Raw genomic sequence first — 18547 nt, forward strand, 5'->3', positions numbered from 1 at the left:
TTAATAGCAAGAACTCTCACAGAAAGACGTTTATAAGAGCGGAAGGAAGATAGTCTGCTTATGCATTACAGGCAACTGCCAATACCTACTCATTGCACAGGCAACTGATTCATTCAGACAAGGTAGTCAGAACTACAGATAATGYCACATTTGGCAAGCATAAAAACCCAGACTTGGATTCTCTCTGACATTAGCAAATCCCGGGCTCACAGCATGTCTGTTAACACTAATAATTTTAAGAGGAGGAGTGTTTCATTTACTAAAAGCACATTGCTACCTTAAGTTCAGATTGATCTCTAGAAAAAAATTCTCAGGTATAATTTAGCCCATCAGCAGAGCCTAGGAACCCTTGGGTGTGTGTGTGTTTTTGTTACATAGAACACACAGGAGGCAACTTAAAYGATACAATTATATATAGAAATTGTGTGATTTTAATTATCTACTTGTAAAGCAAAAACAAGAGATCTGAGGACTCAAGCTGAAAAAAGGACAAAATCCCAAGGTGTGGAATGCAATGGCAGAACAAATTGCTTTGCACGTCCAATTGCAAAGCTCACTGAGCTGTTTGTAGGTAACAACTGTGATAAAACTCAAATCATCTTTCTTGATCACCCAGACAGAAACTGGGTGTAGCTGGGATCCATAAGGCCAGACTAGGCTGTAATCAGCAGTACTGGGACTCCGTGTAACGCAACATCCCCCAAGTAAATGTCATGATGACAGAAACCACAAAAAAAGAGTGCTCTTCTTGGCCACCTAGATTCCCAGTCTCATAGTGGAGCAGAATCCAGCCATCCGTGGGATCTCTGCTTGAGGACCATGGCTTACTCGGAGCTGCGAAGGGAATGCCTACCTGAGCCTGAAAACAGAAGGACAGAAAAACAGGATCCAAACAGTTTCCCAAGGGCATCTTCAGACTGACATCATGTTCCAAAATGACGGAAAAAGAAGGCTCCAGCACTTAGATATTTGAAAAGGATCAGGGCCACATCCACAGTAGGAAATATTGGCGTATTAATAATTATAAGCCTAAAATACAGGTCCCTGTGCACAGTGTTAGTTACCTGAGTGCCAACCGAACTGCTGTGTAAAAGCAGGAGTAAAGTAACTTATCTGGCTAAGAACAGAAGGTGACCTTTCAAAATGGAGCTTTTAAAATTCATACAAAAATTATTTCAGGCTCAACACTCTCCCTAAAGCTCTCTTAAYACCTAGCAAGAGTTACAGTAAAAGTTCAAATTTGGATCTCAACATGTAAGCAAGAGAGGTGGAAAATGCTGCTTCTGAAGGAGYGGAGAGTTCAGTAAACAGGAGGAAGAAGAGAAATCGGTCTTGCACAGATGAATATTCTGATTATTCAAGAATATTCAGCGAGCAGATAATGCGTTGAAACAACCACAAGTCCACTTGGAGTCCAGGGAATCATTCTGCGGTTCTTCAGGAATTATCACTGCTTAGGTTTTGCACTGCCTTTAAAAAATATAATGTAATAATCACTAGTTATTTATCAACACACAATCAGAAGGAACCCAACAAATCTGTGCAAAACAGAGCCTAACAGGTAACAGCACTAAGACTAATGAAGCTCAGGCCTAAGAATGAACCCCCCAASCTCTTCTCAAATGCAGCGGTGACTAACAAAATGAACATGTTATTTATTCATCATACATGAATTGCAATTTGATTGCTCTTTTTTCTTCAAATATACCTCAGTGCACCTTGACACAAATCTACACTACAAAAAAAATGAAGAGGATAATTAAAAAACCCTTGGAAAATTAATACATTCAKTGGTGTTTCCAGCATTTCTGTTTCTCCTAAGAATTGTTTAGTAGACATTAGATCTTTCTGTAAAAAACACTGCTCATTGGAAGAGTATTTTTTTTTTTCCTCCTATATTATGGTATCGACTTTCAAGCTCTACTCAGACTTCACTGTGAGCACCATCAATTATTACTGGTCTTCAAGACCTGAAAGCAGGAAAGAGAGGACTTGGGCAGTAGATCATCCCCTACCTTGATCATCCCCATGCTATGGCAACATCAACAGTTTTCCAAAGCTCTTAAGAATTATTTATTGCTCCCCACATATTAAGAAATGCTCTTTGGCAGACAAAATGTACAATTTAAGGATGTCCTTCTGTTGATGTAGCTTTTCTTTGTTTGCAAAGCTTAGTGAGATGTACTTACCTAGCTCTTCTGCTGGTCCGGGGCATTGGCTAGTATAGGCACAGCTCATTAAGAGCTGCAGGCTCCGTAAAAAAAGTTAACAGCAAAAGTTYGTATATTCTTGGTGCTGGTTTTAAAAAAAGCAAATGGAGCTAAGAATACCACTGTGCAGTCTGTATTGTGATACCAGCAAAGAAATGATCTTCTAGTTTGTTCTCAATAAATCTTTGCTCCTGTACTCACAAAAATGATACCAGTAATAAGTTCAACATATATAATGTACACAGTGAGACAGATTCAACCCCAATCTATCATTCATTCAAGCATGTCAGTGGAGGCCAGAAATACTATGCAGAGCTCAACCTTTCYGTAATTAATCAGCTCTGAAGAGCAGTGCAGGCTATCCCAGCAGCAGGGTGAAGTTATCTCAGCTCTTAAAGTCCCTGCAAACTGAGAAATGAAAGGCCCATAAATAACCACAAACCATGGTATCGGGGAGGAGAAGGAGAGCGACAAGGGAAAACAGGAGTGAAGGAGAAAGTGGCTCACTACAGCTTCCACCTTAGCAAAAAACACCCACAAATGAACAAGAAATGCTTTGATATACTTCAAATATATTTTAAAAGCAACTTCAGAGCTTGTAGAAGGAAAAGAGAGGGCGAGACTCTCAAGGAAACTTATTACAACTGCAGATCATTGGTAATTCCTCAGAGTAGAGCCAAGCATTACATGGATCCTATATAAATTTCTAGTCCTGATCTCTTCTTCTATTTGTATGTTACAAACACAYGCAGCATTTTGTGGACAAACATACAGTCTTTAGCATTGCAACAGGATTTAAAATAAAGTAAATAAATAAATAAAAAAAAAGCATGAGTACTGCCTTAGGCCTTCTTGAGCATATCTCCCAGTTTCTTTAACCGCCTCTTCTTTGCACAGCAGGGATAGCTTTTAATAAGGTTTTAATAAGATTTAGTTTGTAAAATAATGTTTCCTATAATATGGTAACACAAAAAATTAAGACACAAGGAATGAAAAGCAGGGAAAAAAACAAAAAATGTGTACTTTGAGTGATGATTTTGAGTATAGCAAACTTTTCTCCTCATATTTGGTCTGCATCTCAATCAGCAGGAAATGGATTTGGATAATAGCACTGGTAATCAAATGACACTGGGTATTAAAATGCATTTTTTTGAGTTTGTTTTTCCTAGAAGCTACGCATTACATATTTTCCTACAGCATGTGCATACATGGGCAAATGATAAGCTGTTCCTGGGGACCTAAAATCCTCTATGAAAAGCTGCCATTTTCCCTCTTCAGAGCTCTGTATCTCAGACACAAGTCAGCTACAAGCTGTAGAGACTTGCAAAGTACTTACTCAGGCTAGATGTCTATCTGTGAGCAAATAAAGGCAGTGACTTGTATTTTGTGAACTGGGCCACAGTGTCAGCTAGCAATTAGCCCAAGTCACAGGGTGTCTGCAGCTCAGAGCCATCACTTGCAGGAGATGCATCTCCAGGCATTTACAAGGCGCTATCACAATAGAAAACAAATCACAACTAAGTAAAATTAAAACAAYCTAAGCTACTTAATTAAATTATGTATTTTTAAATTTAATTATAAATTGCTTTATAGTTAATGTAATTATAAATTAATCAAATAGCATCTTACAGGCTGGTATCTATATATTACCAAGAGTCAAAGCTGCTTTCTTCTGAAAGGAGACAAATGGCAGGAGCAATTGCAATTCTTCAGCATCAAGCCAATCTAGTCCTTCACGTCTGTTTACAAATAATAATTAAAACAAAAACTAAAAAATTGCTACTGCAGAAAACAACCTCAACAGCAAAGGAGGACACTGCTTACATCAATTCTTTTCACCCTACCTTAAAAAACTGCCCTCTCTTTCTACCCTGAATAGTAAATAAAACTTCCCTAGAAGCAAAACCAGAAAAATTAGCCATGATCCAAAGTTCATCCACCTCTTTSCTGTACTCCCTGGGAATGTGTTTCRCTACATAATCGTTTTCCTCCCTGAAGTCAGAACAGCCATAAAATGGGGGAAGGGGAGGCTGATTGCATTAGCTTTACAGCATCTGGCTACGCAATAAGACTCTTGAAATAATTTTCTCTAGCGTAGCATATAGCCAACGAATCTGGCAAGAAGCAACTTTCAGCATGTGTTGCTGTGACAGCAATGAATTATCACCCCAGTCTGCAGCAAGATTAACACTTGCAACCTTGGCATGAAGAGCAGTCTGCTCAGATAGTGTGTCAGGAGCACTACTCCACCATCAGACTTGAAAGGGTGAGCTCACATTAAGAAATTAAGAGCACAAAGATGCAGGCATTTGCCTAAACTGTAAACAAACAAGACGATTTCTATGGGGAAAAAAAAAGGCAGTGTGTAGTCAAGAAGGGGGGAGCAGCAAGTGAAACTCAGGCTGAAGGGGGAATGGAAAATAAGATATTGTGTATAACGGGGGCAGACACCAAGGAAGAGCTACAGAACAGAACCTGGAATTATAAATTATAGAAATGGGTTTTCGAGCTGGTTTCTCCTAGCTTGGACAAAAATGCTCAATATCCACTCCGTGCATCAAGAGTGAGGCACGCAGCGATCAAACCTATCCGAGATGAAACACGCGACGCCAAGCTGGGGACAGACTGCAGCAGAAGGAAACCACCATGGAGGCCAACTCGGCACCCTGCCCACACCAAATTACTGAGCGGGTTAAGCTCATGTATCCTACAGCACCACACGGCGTTACCTACAAGCTAAGCGCAGATTCAAAACCATCCCTGCCCCAGCTGGAAGGTCCGAGGTGATGTTACAGCAAAATCAACTCTGCTAAGAAATCCCATTTGGCACGTTATTCCATTCCGCTTTTCCAGCTCATTGACCCCAAGAATAGGGGGAGAAAAAAAAAGCTGGACAGGCAGGAAGCTGGTAACATGTTTGCTCCAGCTTCCCATCTCCTTCCTGCTTGAACACTCACCATAATCGGCCCTTTTTTTGCTTTTCAGAATTGATAAGGCTGCAAAGCATGACTTCTAATCTTCATCTGGCTCGCTAGGAAAGGCAGTAAAGGAGATTCCACCAGTCATCAGCTACACCTTTAACGCGACTTTATTTCATTTCATGGTCTAGAAAAAATACATAATGTTGACAGAACCGATTTCACAGATTAAGTGTTCTATWTCCAAGATCTTAACTTGAAAGAAATACTTTAAGCCGCGGAAGCTAAGTGGCGTGACTTGAAGTACATGAATGGGTGCAGATAAGTGATTCAGCACGGAGGAAAACCAGAACAAAAGCATTTTGGGGGAAGGAGGAGGTTCCAATTCATAAATTATCAGCAATGGATGGATACAAAAGTGTACTTCAAGTGACATGGGCAGTCCAATGTGCATGACAATCAACAYGGCTTTATTTACAACACAGCTTTCAGCATGACATCAGGAAAACTCTACAATCATTTCAAGTTTTATTTCAATCATTCTGCTCTGTAAAAACATAAAACACTCCTTCCAAACTCTCAACTACAACAATACTACGGGTAATTACAAAACCAYTGTATATTCAGAATTCTGTTACTAAGTGATCACAACTCACCTACTCAGCTTACTAATTAGTTCCAATTGCCTGAAATCAAAGCCTATCTGCATGTGAAAAAGGTGGGGAAAATGCTTCCCAACCAAAGGAGTAAACATGGAGATAAATCAAATTCTGTAACTGAAGTCAGTCTGCAAAAGTTGACTTTGGAAAGAGATCAGGAAACTGCATCTAAAGCCATATATGTATTATGTGTGCAGATACGTATTATCTTCACCCAAGAAGCACAGTTCAGCATGCAGCATCCAGATTGCATTTCAGTCCGCTGGGGCAGAGAGGTACCACTTAGCAGTGAATGAGGTGCCATTTGCCTGCTCTGCARCACTAGTTCATTCACACTATTCATAGGGATTGCACTCGCTGCTGCAATCTGAGTGATCAGTCAGGAAAAAAAAGGCCCAACACAAACACCCCACCTCCAAATTCCTGTGAAATCACATAGGGAGCATGAGTTTCAAGTTCTGTTCTTAATTGCCCCAGTGGCTTGTAAATTATTCCTTATCTGTCTTCCCACTGCTTTGCTACCTCAAGCTCCCGTATCTTTCATGATAGGCAGAACTACTAAATCATTCATCTTTTTCAAAGACAAAATGCCAAAACTCCACCAGCTTTGCTGACTCTCAAATGCAAGAGATGCCCTGCTGAATCACAAAAAGATGGATCTGTACCAGTATTCTGTCCTCCAGAGGAGCAAGATGAGATAGTACCCAGGGAGAAAACGTGAGCTGCTTTCTGTGGTCCATTTGCCTCGTACTCCTGTGCCCAGCATGTGTAATCACTGGAAGCTACAGGGTACATCCTTGCCTGTTCCCACTAGGATCTGCACAGCTTGGAGGTTGACAGCTTCTTAGTCTCAAAGAAAGCAAGTTCTTCTTAGAAGATGAAATGCCTTTTTACAAGCCACATCACATTAATTAGCTTTTCTAAATCAGACACTTGAAAAATCRGACCAAAATAGGCTTCTGCGCTTCACGTTCTCTTTCTAAGCTAAACAGTTCATAATGTTGGGGTTATATCAACTACTATCAGCTATCTGTGCTACCAACACCAGAGTGAAATCCAGGCTTGACAGCTATTTTGGGCTACAGATTAGAACCGTTATCTGCATTAATGGGGCAAGGAGAACAACGTCCTGTGGGGCAAGAGAGCTCCAAGAGATCAGGTGAGTCAGTGCCTCCGCTCTTCTAGAAACTGTCTGCTGTTGTAGCAGGCGGTCAACAGAATTCTTCAAGGATTTACCTGTTCACTACCCTCGCCTCCACGAGATAGAAATTGTACAACGTGTGTTATGCAGGAAATCTTCCCCGCAGAACGTGGTTGTTTGGCTGTTAAAGGAAAACTCTGCCTTTAGGCTTGTTCTGGACAGCAAAGACAGCAGCAGAGCTGAGATGGGCCAACTACAGGCCTACCTGAATGTACTGCAGTTATGACAACTACAGATTTTATTGGTTTTCTAAGACATTAGTTACCTTTAATAAATCTAGAAAGCTAGCTTACCAAACAAAATGATGAAAACTCTTCATTTTTTTCAACTTTGAGCACACTTAAGATACTCATTTTCAGCCACTAATATGAAGGACAGTACATGAAGAAGCACTTTATTTACTCAGTCTTCAGATAGAGCAAATAAATTTTGATCTGAGTATGTGTACAAGCTGTGGACTGTAATATTTTACGGATATAGCAAGGAAGCATAAGAGTAGGAAAAGAAAAAAGAAAGTTTTAAAACATATCATGTTTTAAAAGCCAAAACCTGCATTAGGCATCTCCTCAAAGAGATGTGCGGACTCCGCTCTGCTCCCTTCCACTGCGGCACCAGTACAAGGCAACCAAGCACCAGCACAACCGCTTGCCCAACGATGCCCTGATGTGGCTGGTGGCAGAGCTGCCACCTCAGCTGGAGCTGGGGAGCGCGTGCGAGGGTTTTACTGGAATGCTGCTCTTCTCCTGCTGCCTCCATCTGGCACGACGGTCCCTCAGGGCTCCAGCCAGCTGGCACGGTTTAGAACAGCCTTCGGGCTGCTCCAGACTACACAAGGGAAGAGGCCAGAGGAAAACCAGCACCATAAATAGCTGATTTACAATCCCATTATCCCACCATCCTCAGCTATATGCAGCACGAGCTGGGCGCRTCCAAGAGCCACGACCAGATGCTTTAAACTAAATGTTAAAGAGTGTCAAAACATCCTAATGGAGTTTGATTAGAAAAGACATAGTAATCTCAACCTAGCAACAAGCCTGCTTAAAGAAGGAAACAAGTGCTCATAACTTGATTACTTAGAAAAATACTATTCATGTCATTAAATTGAACATAATATGAAAAGTAGATTTTCTGTAACAGCTGATCACAGATTATAAGCATTCTGCACTCCTTGGTTCATTTATTTTTCACATGGAAGCTAGAATAGAGGTAAGTTATTTGCATACAGTCAATCAGTTCCAATGACCACAAAACAAAAGGCACATTTTACAAAGCAGGCTCAGTATGCACTAGTGTGTCTGTGGAAGTACGCAGCACTTACAGCAGCAGGTCCAACCAGCCAGGAACACCCATCTACGGTTATGGAACTTTTCAGATGAAATCAGGCATTAGGCACCCAGAAAACATTTAGATTCTGCCAGCAGCGAAGCCAAGAGAAAGGCAGCGGTTGCACATGAGCAGCAATTGTTTCTCCAAGCGCCTTGAGCGGCCCCTAAGCCGCTCACCTCCTCTCCCATCACCCAGGCATTCCTCCCCTGCAGCTACCAACTCTGCTCTGCCAGAACAGCTGCTTGCTCAGCCATACATTGACTCATATCACACAGCCAAACCAGCTGGAATATCATTCACAGCAAAGAAGTTATTTTGCATTCTTATCTGCTCTTCTTACCGGTTCCCGGCACAACTGCATCAAGGCCATGAAGCAAAAGGCACAAGGGCAAGAAGATGCAGCCAAGAGCAGGTAATTCCATAAACTGATAAGAAAAGACTCATCTACCACAGCCGGAGAGCTAAATTGCATATTCCAGTAATAATGCAGTAAATCAAATATTCTTTAACTGCTCTGTTACTACATGTTGYTCTGCATCTGAAGAGCATTTTTGTTACTCAGACCAATTGCCAATTCCATCTTGCATTCACTTCTCACTAACACCAATGTATACAGTTAGCTTTTAACTTCAACATTAAGGARAAAAAGCAGCTTAAATTTGTCATTTTCCTTTGTCCTTCCTACCCCTGCTTGAGACAACCTGGTTTACTAAATAACTTGGACCCACAGAAACAACAGGCTTTCCAAAAATATGTAGACCATCACCTCTCCTCAGGTTAGTGCCCAASTGGAGTTCTTCGCTGAATGTTTGTTTTTCCATAGCCAAACTTTTGCAGTACGCGGCCTAAGATGACAAGAAAACCTCTGCCTCCTGTTTCCTGAACCTTGTGATAAGGCCCCCAAACACTTGCATTCCTGTTCTGACGTGTGCCTGGGACTTCAGGCATATCCTCATCTCTCCTAAGTTTCCCTGTCTTCAAAACACCAGCTGGATGAACAAAAGATTTACCAAGTATAACAAAAATCATTTAACTACTGTTCTGTGTTTATTTTTCATTTTTAATTGGACACTATTATATGGACACAAATCCCCAAGGAAAGAGCACTGTCCTATAAACCAAATTACGAACTTTGGGACCTCTCCATGACATTTTGTGGGCCCCTTCAATAYACAGGTACGTGGTTTAAAAATAACTCTTCTGCACATGCAAGTTGGAATCAATTCTGGTAATTGAATCAATACCAAAAAATATAAAAAGGTTCAACAAGGAAACTGAATTTATTGGGACATCACTAAAATTTAAACATCAAGAAACATGATGTTCAGACAAAGAAATTCTTAATGAAGGACAGTGACATGTGATCCTTACAGAAAAATCCCACAGTGATAAAAGAGGTTACAGGCTCTTTGAGCCTGTAACCAACAAAAAGTTGAAGGAATTTTCATGTCTTTGCCACGTTACTGTTAAGATTATTCCACTACCACAAATTGTAGATGTAAATGACTAATCACAGAATTAACAGTGAGTGTTAACAGTCCAAATAACCATATCCAAGTAAAGAAGACTGTGCAGAAACACAGTGTTTTGGGGGATGTTTGCTAAGGGAGCATGACAGAAAACAGCAGTGTACAAAACATAAGACGATATGAGAATTTGGCCCCTGGTCACTAGCTGCCAAGCAGGATGGTGATTCAGTGCTAGAATCAAACAGGCAATAACATGAAGGTAACCAAACACAGCAAAGGGAAATACATCACCTTAAGAAAATCATGCATTTGTCACCAGACAGCACAGGATCACAAAACCCCATCTAATGAAAAAGAGGCATTGAAATGAGTCAGCTAACCCAGGGAGCCACACTTACGAAGCTGATGCACATCTGGTGTACGATAAAAGTTTTATTTGCCAAGTATATGCTAAAGAGTGTCCCTTAAAAGTTACCATCCGACTTGCGTGCAGTAACAAGTCTGAATACACAGGACAGGAGCCCAAATTATGATCACACAGACTTTGTCAAGTAACAGTAGATGGTTTACAGGGATAAGGGGGAGGTTGGTGTATGAAAAAGAAATTCATCTTCTCCATTCTCCAGAAAACATGGAAGGGGAAAAAAGGGTCTTTTGTGCATTTAGGGGAAGAAAAAAAAAAAAAAGTTCCATTACTAATTCTGTAATGCTCACTCTGTGAAGTTATACATATAGCTCTTAAAATTCTTTACATATACACGGATGATAACACAGTTTAATATACTAGGGCAAGAGTCAGAACGTTTCCCCTCAGGCCAAATAAAATACTAAAAAAACCCACAAGGTGAACATTCAATAAACTCTTAGCTGAAATGTATAGTAATCATCTCTACAATCTGAATTTACGCAAAAACAATGTATGCATAGTTAAACATCTAACACATGCATCTACATCTCATATGTACTGATGCTGAAGAGCTCAACTGTGTGTGTACAAACTTTCAGAGTGTGAAAGTAGTCCAGTATAAAGTTTGGTGCAAGAACTACCTAAATYCCCTTTTTGGAATTACTGAGCCATTGTCATATTCAGCAATCTGCTTCCCACTACGGWTTTTAAGATGTGGATATTTTATGCATTTGATACTTAACTTTGCCAGAATTTGTTACAAACCATCAGAATTTACAACTCACTGTTTGTGATAAAAAATGCCACATTTGTTAGCAGCGTGTTAAAAACAAGTTTTGTTTCCACGTCCACTACTTTGGCGAGTTTCACCTTGTCCAACATCCAATTTTTAAGCCAATGACAGATTTAGTACCTTGTAGCCCTTCACAGAAATATTTCCCAGGGATGTGCTGACATCACCAATGATACCATGCAGAAGGTAGACAAGAAGAGTCATGTTAATTTCAAGCTCCATTTAACAAAGGAAAAGGAGAAAAAAAAAGTCAATTTCTCCCAACTTGGAAAAATCAGCAGAGACAAAGACACAGAAGAATTTAAGAAATTTAAAACTGTGCTGAAGATAACTGAAAGTTTCTTTTTAAAGAGTGACACTCTACATAAAACAACGACTAGAAAAGTTGAAGTATTAGCTGTATTCCACAGGACAGACTGTTTGCTAATCAGTTACCTACTGATAACACGAATCTCGGGTTACTCTGAGTCACCTGGTGTCTGGTAACAGTTCATCTTACTGATAGTCAAACAGGTCTTGGAATAAACAGAATGATTCTTTTTCTTAAATGACAATATCCACACCATKTAGGCTGTCCTACCTCTGCACTAAACCGTATGTGATCCTGAACCTGCTATGCAAGTCATAGAAATGTGGTACCCACAAGAACACAAGTTAATCTTGTAATGAGCAACTCCTTACAATATTGATTATAGATGATGCACAAAGTTCTTTCTTCCAACTAAGCAGAGTGTGTGTAAAGGACTACCAAATCAATATGAAGGAGAACAGAGCTACCAAGGTAACTTCCATTCAGTTACAATACATCTATCTGTTTCTAGAAYTCCTTCTGCTAAGGAGAGCTTACCAGTCAGGACTCCCAGGTAACACATGGCGCGCTCTGCTCTCCAACACTACTTGCTGACAACACWGTTCAGGATAAACTGTAATGTCACCAAAGCATTTCACTCACCTAACTCTGTTTCCCATAGGTTAGCAAGAGATTGCAGATAGCTCCTATAGACAGCTCTTTCTGTCCAAGTCCAGAAAGTCTCTAACAAAGGTCACTCTTTATGGGGTAACGAAGACTGCTTAAAAAATAAAAATGAGTTGTATTGAATCCAACAAAAAAGAAGCATATAAGGTTACAAGAGGTCATTTCAGACTACCTTTCTTTTGATGCCGTTGCACATACATATTTCCATATTTTCATCACCTTAGATACCGTTACGTGTCAGACATTAATTCTTTAAAACTCATCGGACTACAAGAAAATAAAAGAAAAATCCAGCAGTGATCAGCCAAATGAATGGCAGTCCTCAATCTACCAGGAAATGGATCAAGAAACCATAGCTCCAAGTCAATCACACAGACAGAAAAAATACGGGTGCTAGGGTTAGTGTGGGAGACAAAAGCTTTTAAAGTGAGTTCATCTTTCTCTGGTTTAAAACAGATCAGTCACTGCGGCCACCCTAGGGAATCAAATTAACATTTGCAACAGTATTTGTTGGGAGGCTGAATCCCTAGGGCATGTCCCAAAGGACAGCACAGTGTTTTGTTCAGAGACTCTCAAGCAATAAGAAAGAAGAACAGGGAGTCAGCAGTGCTTGTTAGCTTGCACTACCTGTTTCTAGCGTTTACTCACATATTTGGTACTCCGGTTACTAACACACAAAATCCTTCTATGAAAGAAGTAGGGAAGAAGGCTTAGAACTGATCTGCAATTCCAGTTTCACCTGAAAGGCACAGATTAAGGCCCAACACAAAAATGAGGATATCAACTAATCTCTGTTTGGGGTTTAAAGCTTTGATGGCTTAAATAAAGCTCAACAGATAGTCCAACTCTGATCGAATCAAACACTGATTCCACTCTGCTTGCCTTCATACTCCTAGATGGCATTCTGGGCAAATCAATTTTTTCAAAAAAAAAAAAAAAAAAAAAAAGCATATTTGTCTTTAGACAAAATACCAGAGATGCTAAGAGATATTACAACCCCCCAAGAACCTTCCCCCTATAAGAGAAGACAATTATTCGGTAACAACTACTGCTCATGTGTCAGCCTCCATCACAGGGATCCATCTAACCTTTAAATTAGACTAGAGCATCTACCTAAGAGAGGGAGAGATGAGCAAGTGTCCTGGTAAATTCTGATGATTCAAATCAGCATTGAAAACTAACCACATTTTTAAAATCATGCGAGGGGATACAAAACAGTGATTAACTCTATTAAAGAGGCAAAGGACTTGTATTATATTTTTCTCTGACGCTGAAGACATGAAATCAGTGGAGCATTCTCAGTCTGACTTTGTTAACAGAAGTCCACATGTATGATGGTCCATGATTTATGAAGGTAAAATCTGAAGCCTTAGGATTTCTCTTAGCAAAGACTGTGCCTTTGCACCAAGAGGAAAGAGAACATTACCTTCAACAGTTTTAAGGACCTTTTTACTCCTTAGAGGTCAAGAACTAAGAAATGCTGTTCAGTTACAAAACCRGAGGCTTCTTGAACAATCAATCTTGCAGTTGAGTTTGACTGAAGGTAGTCCCCACAACACACGGCAAAGAACGTCCTTCCTGAGTGAATCAGACATCTCACACAGGCAGCCCAGAGTAGGCAGCTGAAAGAGAGACAAGCATCTTGAATCCCGGACTCCTCTTGCAAATCCTCCACAGGGTTTGTCATCTAGAAGTTTGCTGCATATGCTAAAAATGTTGAAAAAAACAAGCTAAGATTTCCTTATTAAWTTAAAGAATCAAAACATCGAGTCTGAGGAGGCGGCACAGCCTGATAAAAGTTTCTGGCCCATCTGTTACAGTAAGAAGCAAATCACCTAAATAACATCTTCCTGTTCCTGGTCAGGTACACAGGCAAGGCTGGGAGGCAGAAAGCAAGCAAGTCTCAGCAGGCAATCCATGAGAAGTTCTACCATCAACCTACCCCCAGCTACAAGCACCTCTTTTTAGCAAGAATTTTACACATCATTTTAGACAAACTACAAAATTTGCTACTGAAAACATGACACAGCATTTATTTGCTAAAGGGATTCCTAATTTTTTTCTCTTTGAAAGTCAAGAAATGAATCAATGTTCACTCCAGTTTTAAGTATCTATGAATTAATTCTCTCTGAAGCATCAGAAGGAACTAAGGACTGGAAGTCTCAAGTGCATAAATGTTAGTGGGGAGAAGGGTATCTGTGGAAAGGTCATTGCCTAAGAAGAAAATGGTTCTTCATATCTGAAGGCTTCCATCACTCTGGAGTGCCCSACATGGGGAGAGAATAATGGAGAGTAAAAAGAACAGAAGTTTTCAAACAGAAGAACTATGCTAGAGTACGTTCACTATAAATGACAGTGTGCAGCCCCTGACAGTTCTTCTTTGATCTATTGGCATAAGTACAGAACAAACATTTCTGGAACTGCAGATAGGACCCTGTGCATATCATGACTATGGTCATGATTAGCAGTTCACTTTTACCATTGAGTAATACAGAGCAGTGATAGTAAGAACCATGCAGAAGAGAAGGCAAGTTTCCCCTCCAAGGTGTACAGTCCAGTAAGACRGAATTTAATTGTAAATTAAACTTCCCTTCAAGTGCTGAAGCCATTACTTACCAGCTCCTAGACACAAAAATTCACATATATGTGTAATTTCACACTGAGGAGGACCAGGAATCATGTTCAGCACTGCAAAACAGATTTTTTTCCTCATCTGTAATTCTAAAGAAATAAGCAAAGCTTTTGAAGTGTGACCCTGCAGACAGAATGGAAAAAGCTGACAAGAAGGGCTTGCAGAAAGTCTTTTCAGCATCCTCAGTCTGCTCTATAAATACAGAATGGGAGGAGGTTGTCAGATTTAAGGACTCCTTATACTGTGTCACTTAATTAAATGTGAGGTAATTTCCACAACAAAATATTCAGGGTGAAGTCCATGACCAGAACTTGATGGAAASCTCATATTTATTAAACAGATTCTCACTATCACAATTAAAAAAAAAAAAAAAATACTGATCAAAGTCCTAAAGCCAAGATAGTCAATCCTAATTCCCTACTACTTCACATGCAGCTAAAGGATTGAAATCTAGTTTGAACTTTTAATCACAATGACTACAACTCCAAGAGCCGTTCTTCTTTTGACTTCTTCCACCCCTCTTCCTGTCCCAATCTTCGGACCATCTGACCATCAGGTTTCATCTTCCCTTCACTTTCTCACCAGCAAAGTGTTTACACCATTGCAAAGTCCTTCCATACACCAGCACGTACCACCACTGCTGCACTTTATGACTTGGCCAAAATGCAAGCTTAGCAATGCACCACTATGACAGTCAAAAACCACACRGCAGACAAAGCTTCCAAAGCAAACCTAGCCCAGAAGCCTTCTCCAATATTCCAACTCCAATATCCACCTACAAATGTAGGCTCATCATTCCCTTCCCTGCTGACGGAGAAGCAAACATATCATCAGATAYGGCTCGTAGTTATAAAGCCATCTCTTTTCAGCTCTCCTATTTTCAACTCTGAATGCAAAGCATATTGCACTAAGAGCTGAAGCTCAGAGAGGCTTATTTTCGGAGAAGATATTAAAAACAAACAGCAAGCAGTGTTAAAATGGTCTTCCAAGGCATAATGCAGTAAGCAGTGCAAGCAAAACTGGAGGAATGGACACTTTCTGCCCCCTGCAGTTTCTACTGCTATCTAAATTTTTAAGACAGCCATAGAACAGACAGAACACTAGCATTCTAGAAACCTAACAATTCAACATTTGCCTATCTATCACCACACAGCCAAGACAGTTTTTACAGCTATGTTCATCTGAAGAACAGTTAAATTAATCGACGCTTCTCATTAATGATCAACTATATGGTCAGAATGCTTTCTACGTGATAAATTAGATGATGTGATCGTTCTTGGTTTTGCAAYGGATACCAATATTGCCTTTTATGAAAATGTTCTTTAAATCTACCTCATGATTCTGGAGAGGAACAAAAACAAGAACTCTCACCAACATGTAGCACAAACTAGCAAGAAGTTAGAGCTGTACAAATAAAAGAAAAAAATACACAAAGACCACAATTCAAGTTATTAGACCATAAAGATGCCTTCAGACATAAGATGCAGCTAATAAAATTTTACATGTAAACCTGTAAGTCATAAATAGAGAGAAGTTTTGCAGAGTGGAATTCCACGGGAGAATGCCTTATSTCCCTATTCAGAAGAGGTAAATACTCCAGCTGTCGCTTATATCCTCTCATCAACCTTTTCAAATGCAGCATTGCAAGTGAACCCCAAATCCGAGTAGTCATTTCCCATTATGTGATCACTTACTCCCATACATTTCAGGTTGGCTGAAATCAAGAATCCAACTATTTTCAGACTGGTAACCTGCTTGAAAGACAAAAAAAAGGAAAAAGAGAACTCTGCATTTTTAGTATATGTTTGGAAAAATGATGTTATCCTTGAGATGATAGGTTACTCTGAAAAAATCCCTTTCTGCATTATCAGCCTAGCCTACAAAGAGGTAAAGAAGAGGTGAGAAGAGATTATAGTGGGAAAAAAATCCTTATTTCCAGCTGTTTCCAGCAATGAGCACATCATTACTATTAGATTTCTGAGAAAAAAAAATGCAGTGTACAAATAATACCTTTACAATGGCTTTACAATGTGTGCTCCATATTAAAAAAAGGCATGCTAGYGTTCGTTTGGTTAATGAAATCCCGTTTTCATTCATCGGCATAACCCTTGGTTGATATTGGTCAGTTACATCTCACCGATCTTTTCTTTTATTTCCTTCCACAGCCTATGCATACTACTTGTCTCTATTTAAGCTCTATGTACCATGCATTGCATACCAATTTGTATTGTGACACACTAGAGCTTGAAGAAAACCAGATTTTTCCTGCTGCACTCTGTAATATCAACTTGCTGGAGATCAAAAATATCACAGACGGCTTTGACTACATTGCAGGGCTACCAGGTGACTAAGTATATTTGAAAGAGGCTTTCGCCGGGTTTCCATTTTCTCTCTGTAAATAAAATACTGAAAAATCTGGCTGTACMGAGGACACTGGAACACAGGAAAATATCATGAGCTGCCTCACCTCCGAGTACATCCCTCCCTCCTGCCATTACTAGAGCTATTATGGATAATAAGCCTGATAACTTAATGCAAAGCAAACGGGATCAGGAAGTTTTGCTTCATTAGAAATAGAATCTGTGTCTTCCACCCCAAAAGGAAAAAAGAAAGGAAAAAAAAAAACAAGTTTTGCCACATGCTGCTGCATTCCCTTTGCTCGCTCCTGAACAGAGGCGCTGATAGAAATCTGCAAAGTCACTTTGAAGTAAGAACTAGTTGATTCTGGGGGGAAAACGCTGTAATTAGCCGGAGAGCCGGAGGGCTCCGGGGCACGGGCCCGTGGCCACGGCCCCGATGCGGGGAGCCCACGTGGGAACGCAGCGCCCTTCCCCTCGCACCCCCCCCTCCCCCGGCCGCACGGATGTGGGGGCCACGCGTGGGCAGCCCCTTCCTCCCGTGCGGCGCACACGGGGCCAGTCCCTTCCTCCTCCTCCTCCTCCAGCGGGGATCGCGTTTTTCCAGGCGGCTTTAGCGCTGCGCGCTAATATATATTGAAACATAAAGGCGGCGGCAAAGGCAGGAGCGGCGGAGGCCCCGGCGCACAAAGCTCCGCCGCAGGCCGGACGTGCCCGCGGCCCCGCCGCCCCTCCCCCGCCGCGTTCCGGGAAGCTCCTCGCGGCGGCGGCGCGGAGCAGCCCCGGGGCAGGTGGGAGGGAGGGAGGCCGGGCTGCCCCGTCCCGCTCCCTTCCTTCCTTCCTTCCTCCTCCTGCTGCGGGCCGCAGCCCCTTGGCAGGGAGGGAGCGTGGGGGGGGGGGGGGGTCGGGCCCACCTGCCCCGTGGGCAGGGCAGGGGCGGGCGGCGAGGGGACGGGACGGGACGGGAGGGGCGCGCGCGTGGGGCGCGGGCCGCGCGCGGGTACCTTGCGCTTCCTGGTCTCGGCCGAGCCGCTCCACACGAAGCACTGGTAGATCGCCCGCAGGTTCTGCTTCCAGTTCTCCACCTTGAAGCCGGTCACATGGCAGCACCCGGCCGCCGGCGGACTCATGTCAGACCCCCCCACATCAATCCGCCCGCACACGGGCCGGGCCGGCGGGCAGCGAGCCGGCCCCTTCCCCCGCTCCGCAGCGGCGGCGGCGGCGGCGCCCGCGCGGACACGGGCCGGGGCGGCCGCGCGCCCCCTCCCCCCGCCGCGCGCCCACCCACCCGCGGGGGCTCCGGCCCCTCAGGCCGCCGGCGGCCGCGCGGCCTCGGCCGCCCCCGCAGGCGGCTGTGGGGGCGCGGGCAGCGGCTCGCGCATAGAGCCGGGGCTCCCCGCCGCCACGGCCCCCCGGCTCCGAACAAAGCGCGGCGGCGGCGGGCGGGCGGGCAGCGCTCCCTCCCTCTCGCTCGCTCGCTCTCTCTCTCCCTCACACACACAAAGATGGGGCTCTCTGAGGCGAGGAGGAGGAGGAGGCGGCGGCTGGAGCGGCCGCTGCCGCCCCCGGAGTGGCCGCCGCTCCCTCTACCTCATGGAGG

General features: G+C 42.4%; 1 protein-coding gene across 2 annotated transcripts in view; it reads right to left on the reverse strand.

The window, feature by feature from the left end:
- Window positions 1-18090, reverse strand: part of USP22 (ubiquitin specific peptidase 22) — a 92521-nt gene extending 74431 nt beyond the window's left edge. For both annotated transcript variants that reach the window (XM_026054016.1, XM_026054015.1), the window contains exon 1: window positions 17952-18090. In XM_026054016.1, coding sequence (XP_025909801.1) covers window positions 17952-18077 — 126 coding nt within the window. In that variant the 5' untranslated portion in view covers window positions 18078-18090. The remainder of the gene's footprint in view (window positions 1-17951) is intronic.
- Window positions 18091-18547: the final 457 nt, after the last annotated feature.

Source organism: Nothoprocta perdicaria, unplaced genomic scaffold (assembly GCF_003342845.1).
Source record: "Nothoprocta perdicaria isolate Ctin4 unplaced genomic scaffold, notPer1 scaffold_12, whole genome shotgun sequence".
Classification (NCBI taxonomy): domain Eukaryota; kingdom Metazoa; phylum Chordata; class Aves; order Tinamiformes; family Tinamidae; genus Nothoprocta; species Nothoprocta perdicaria.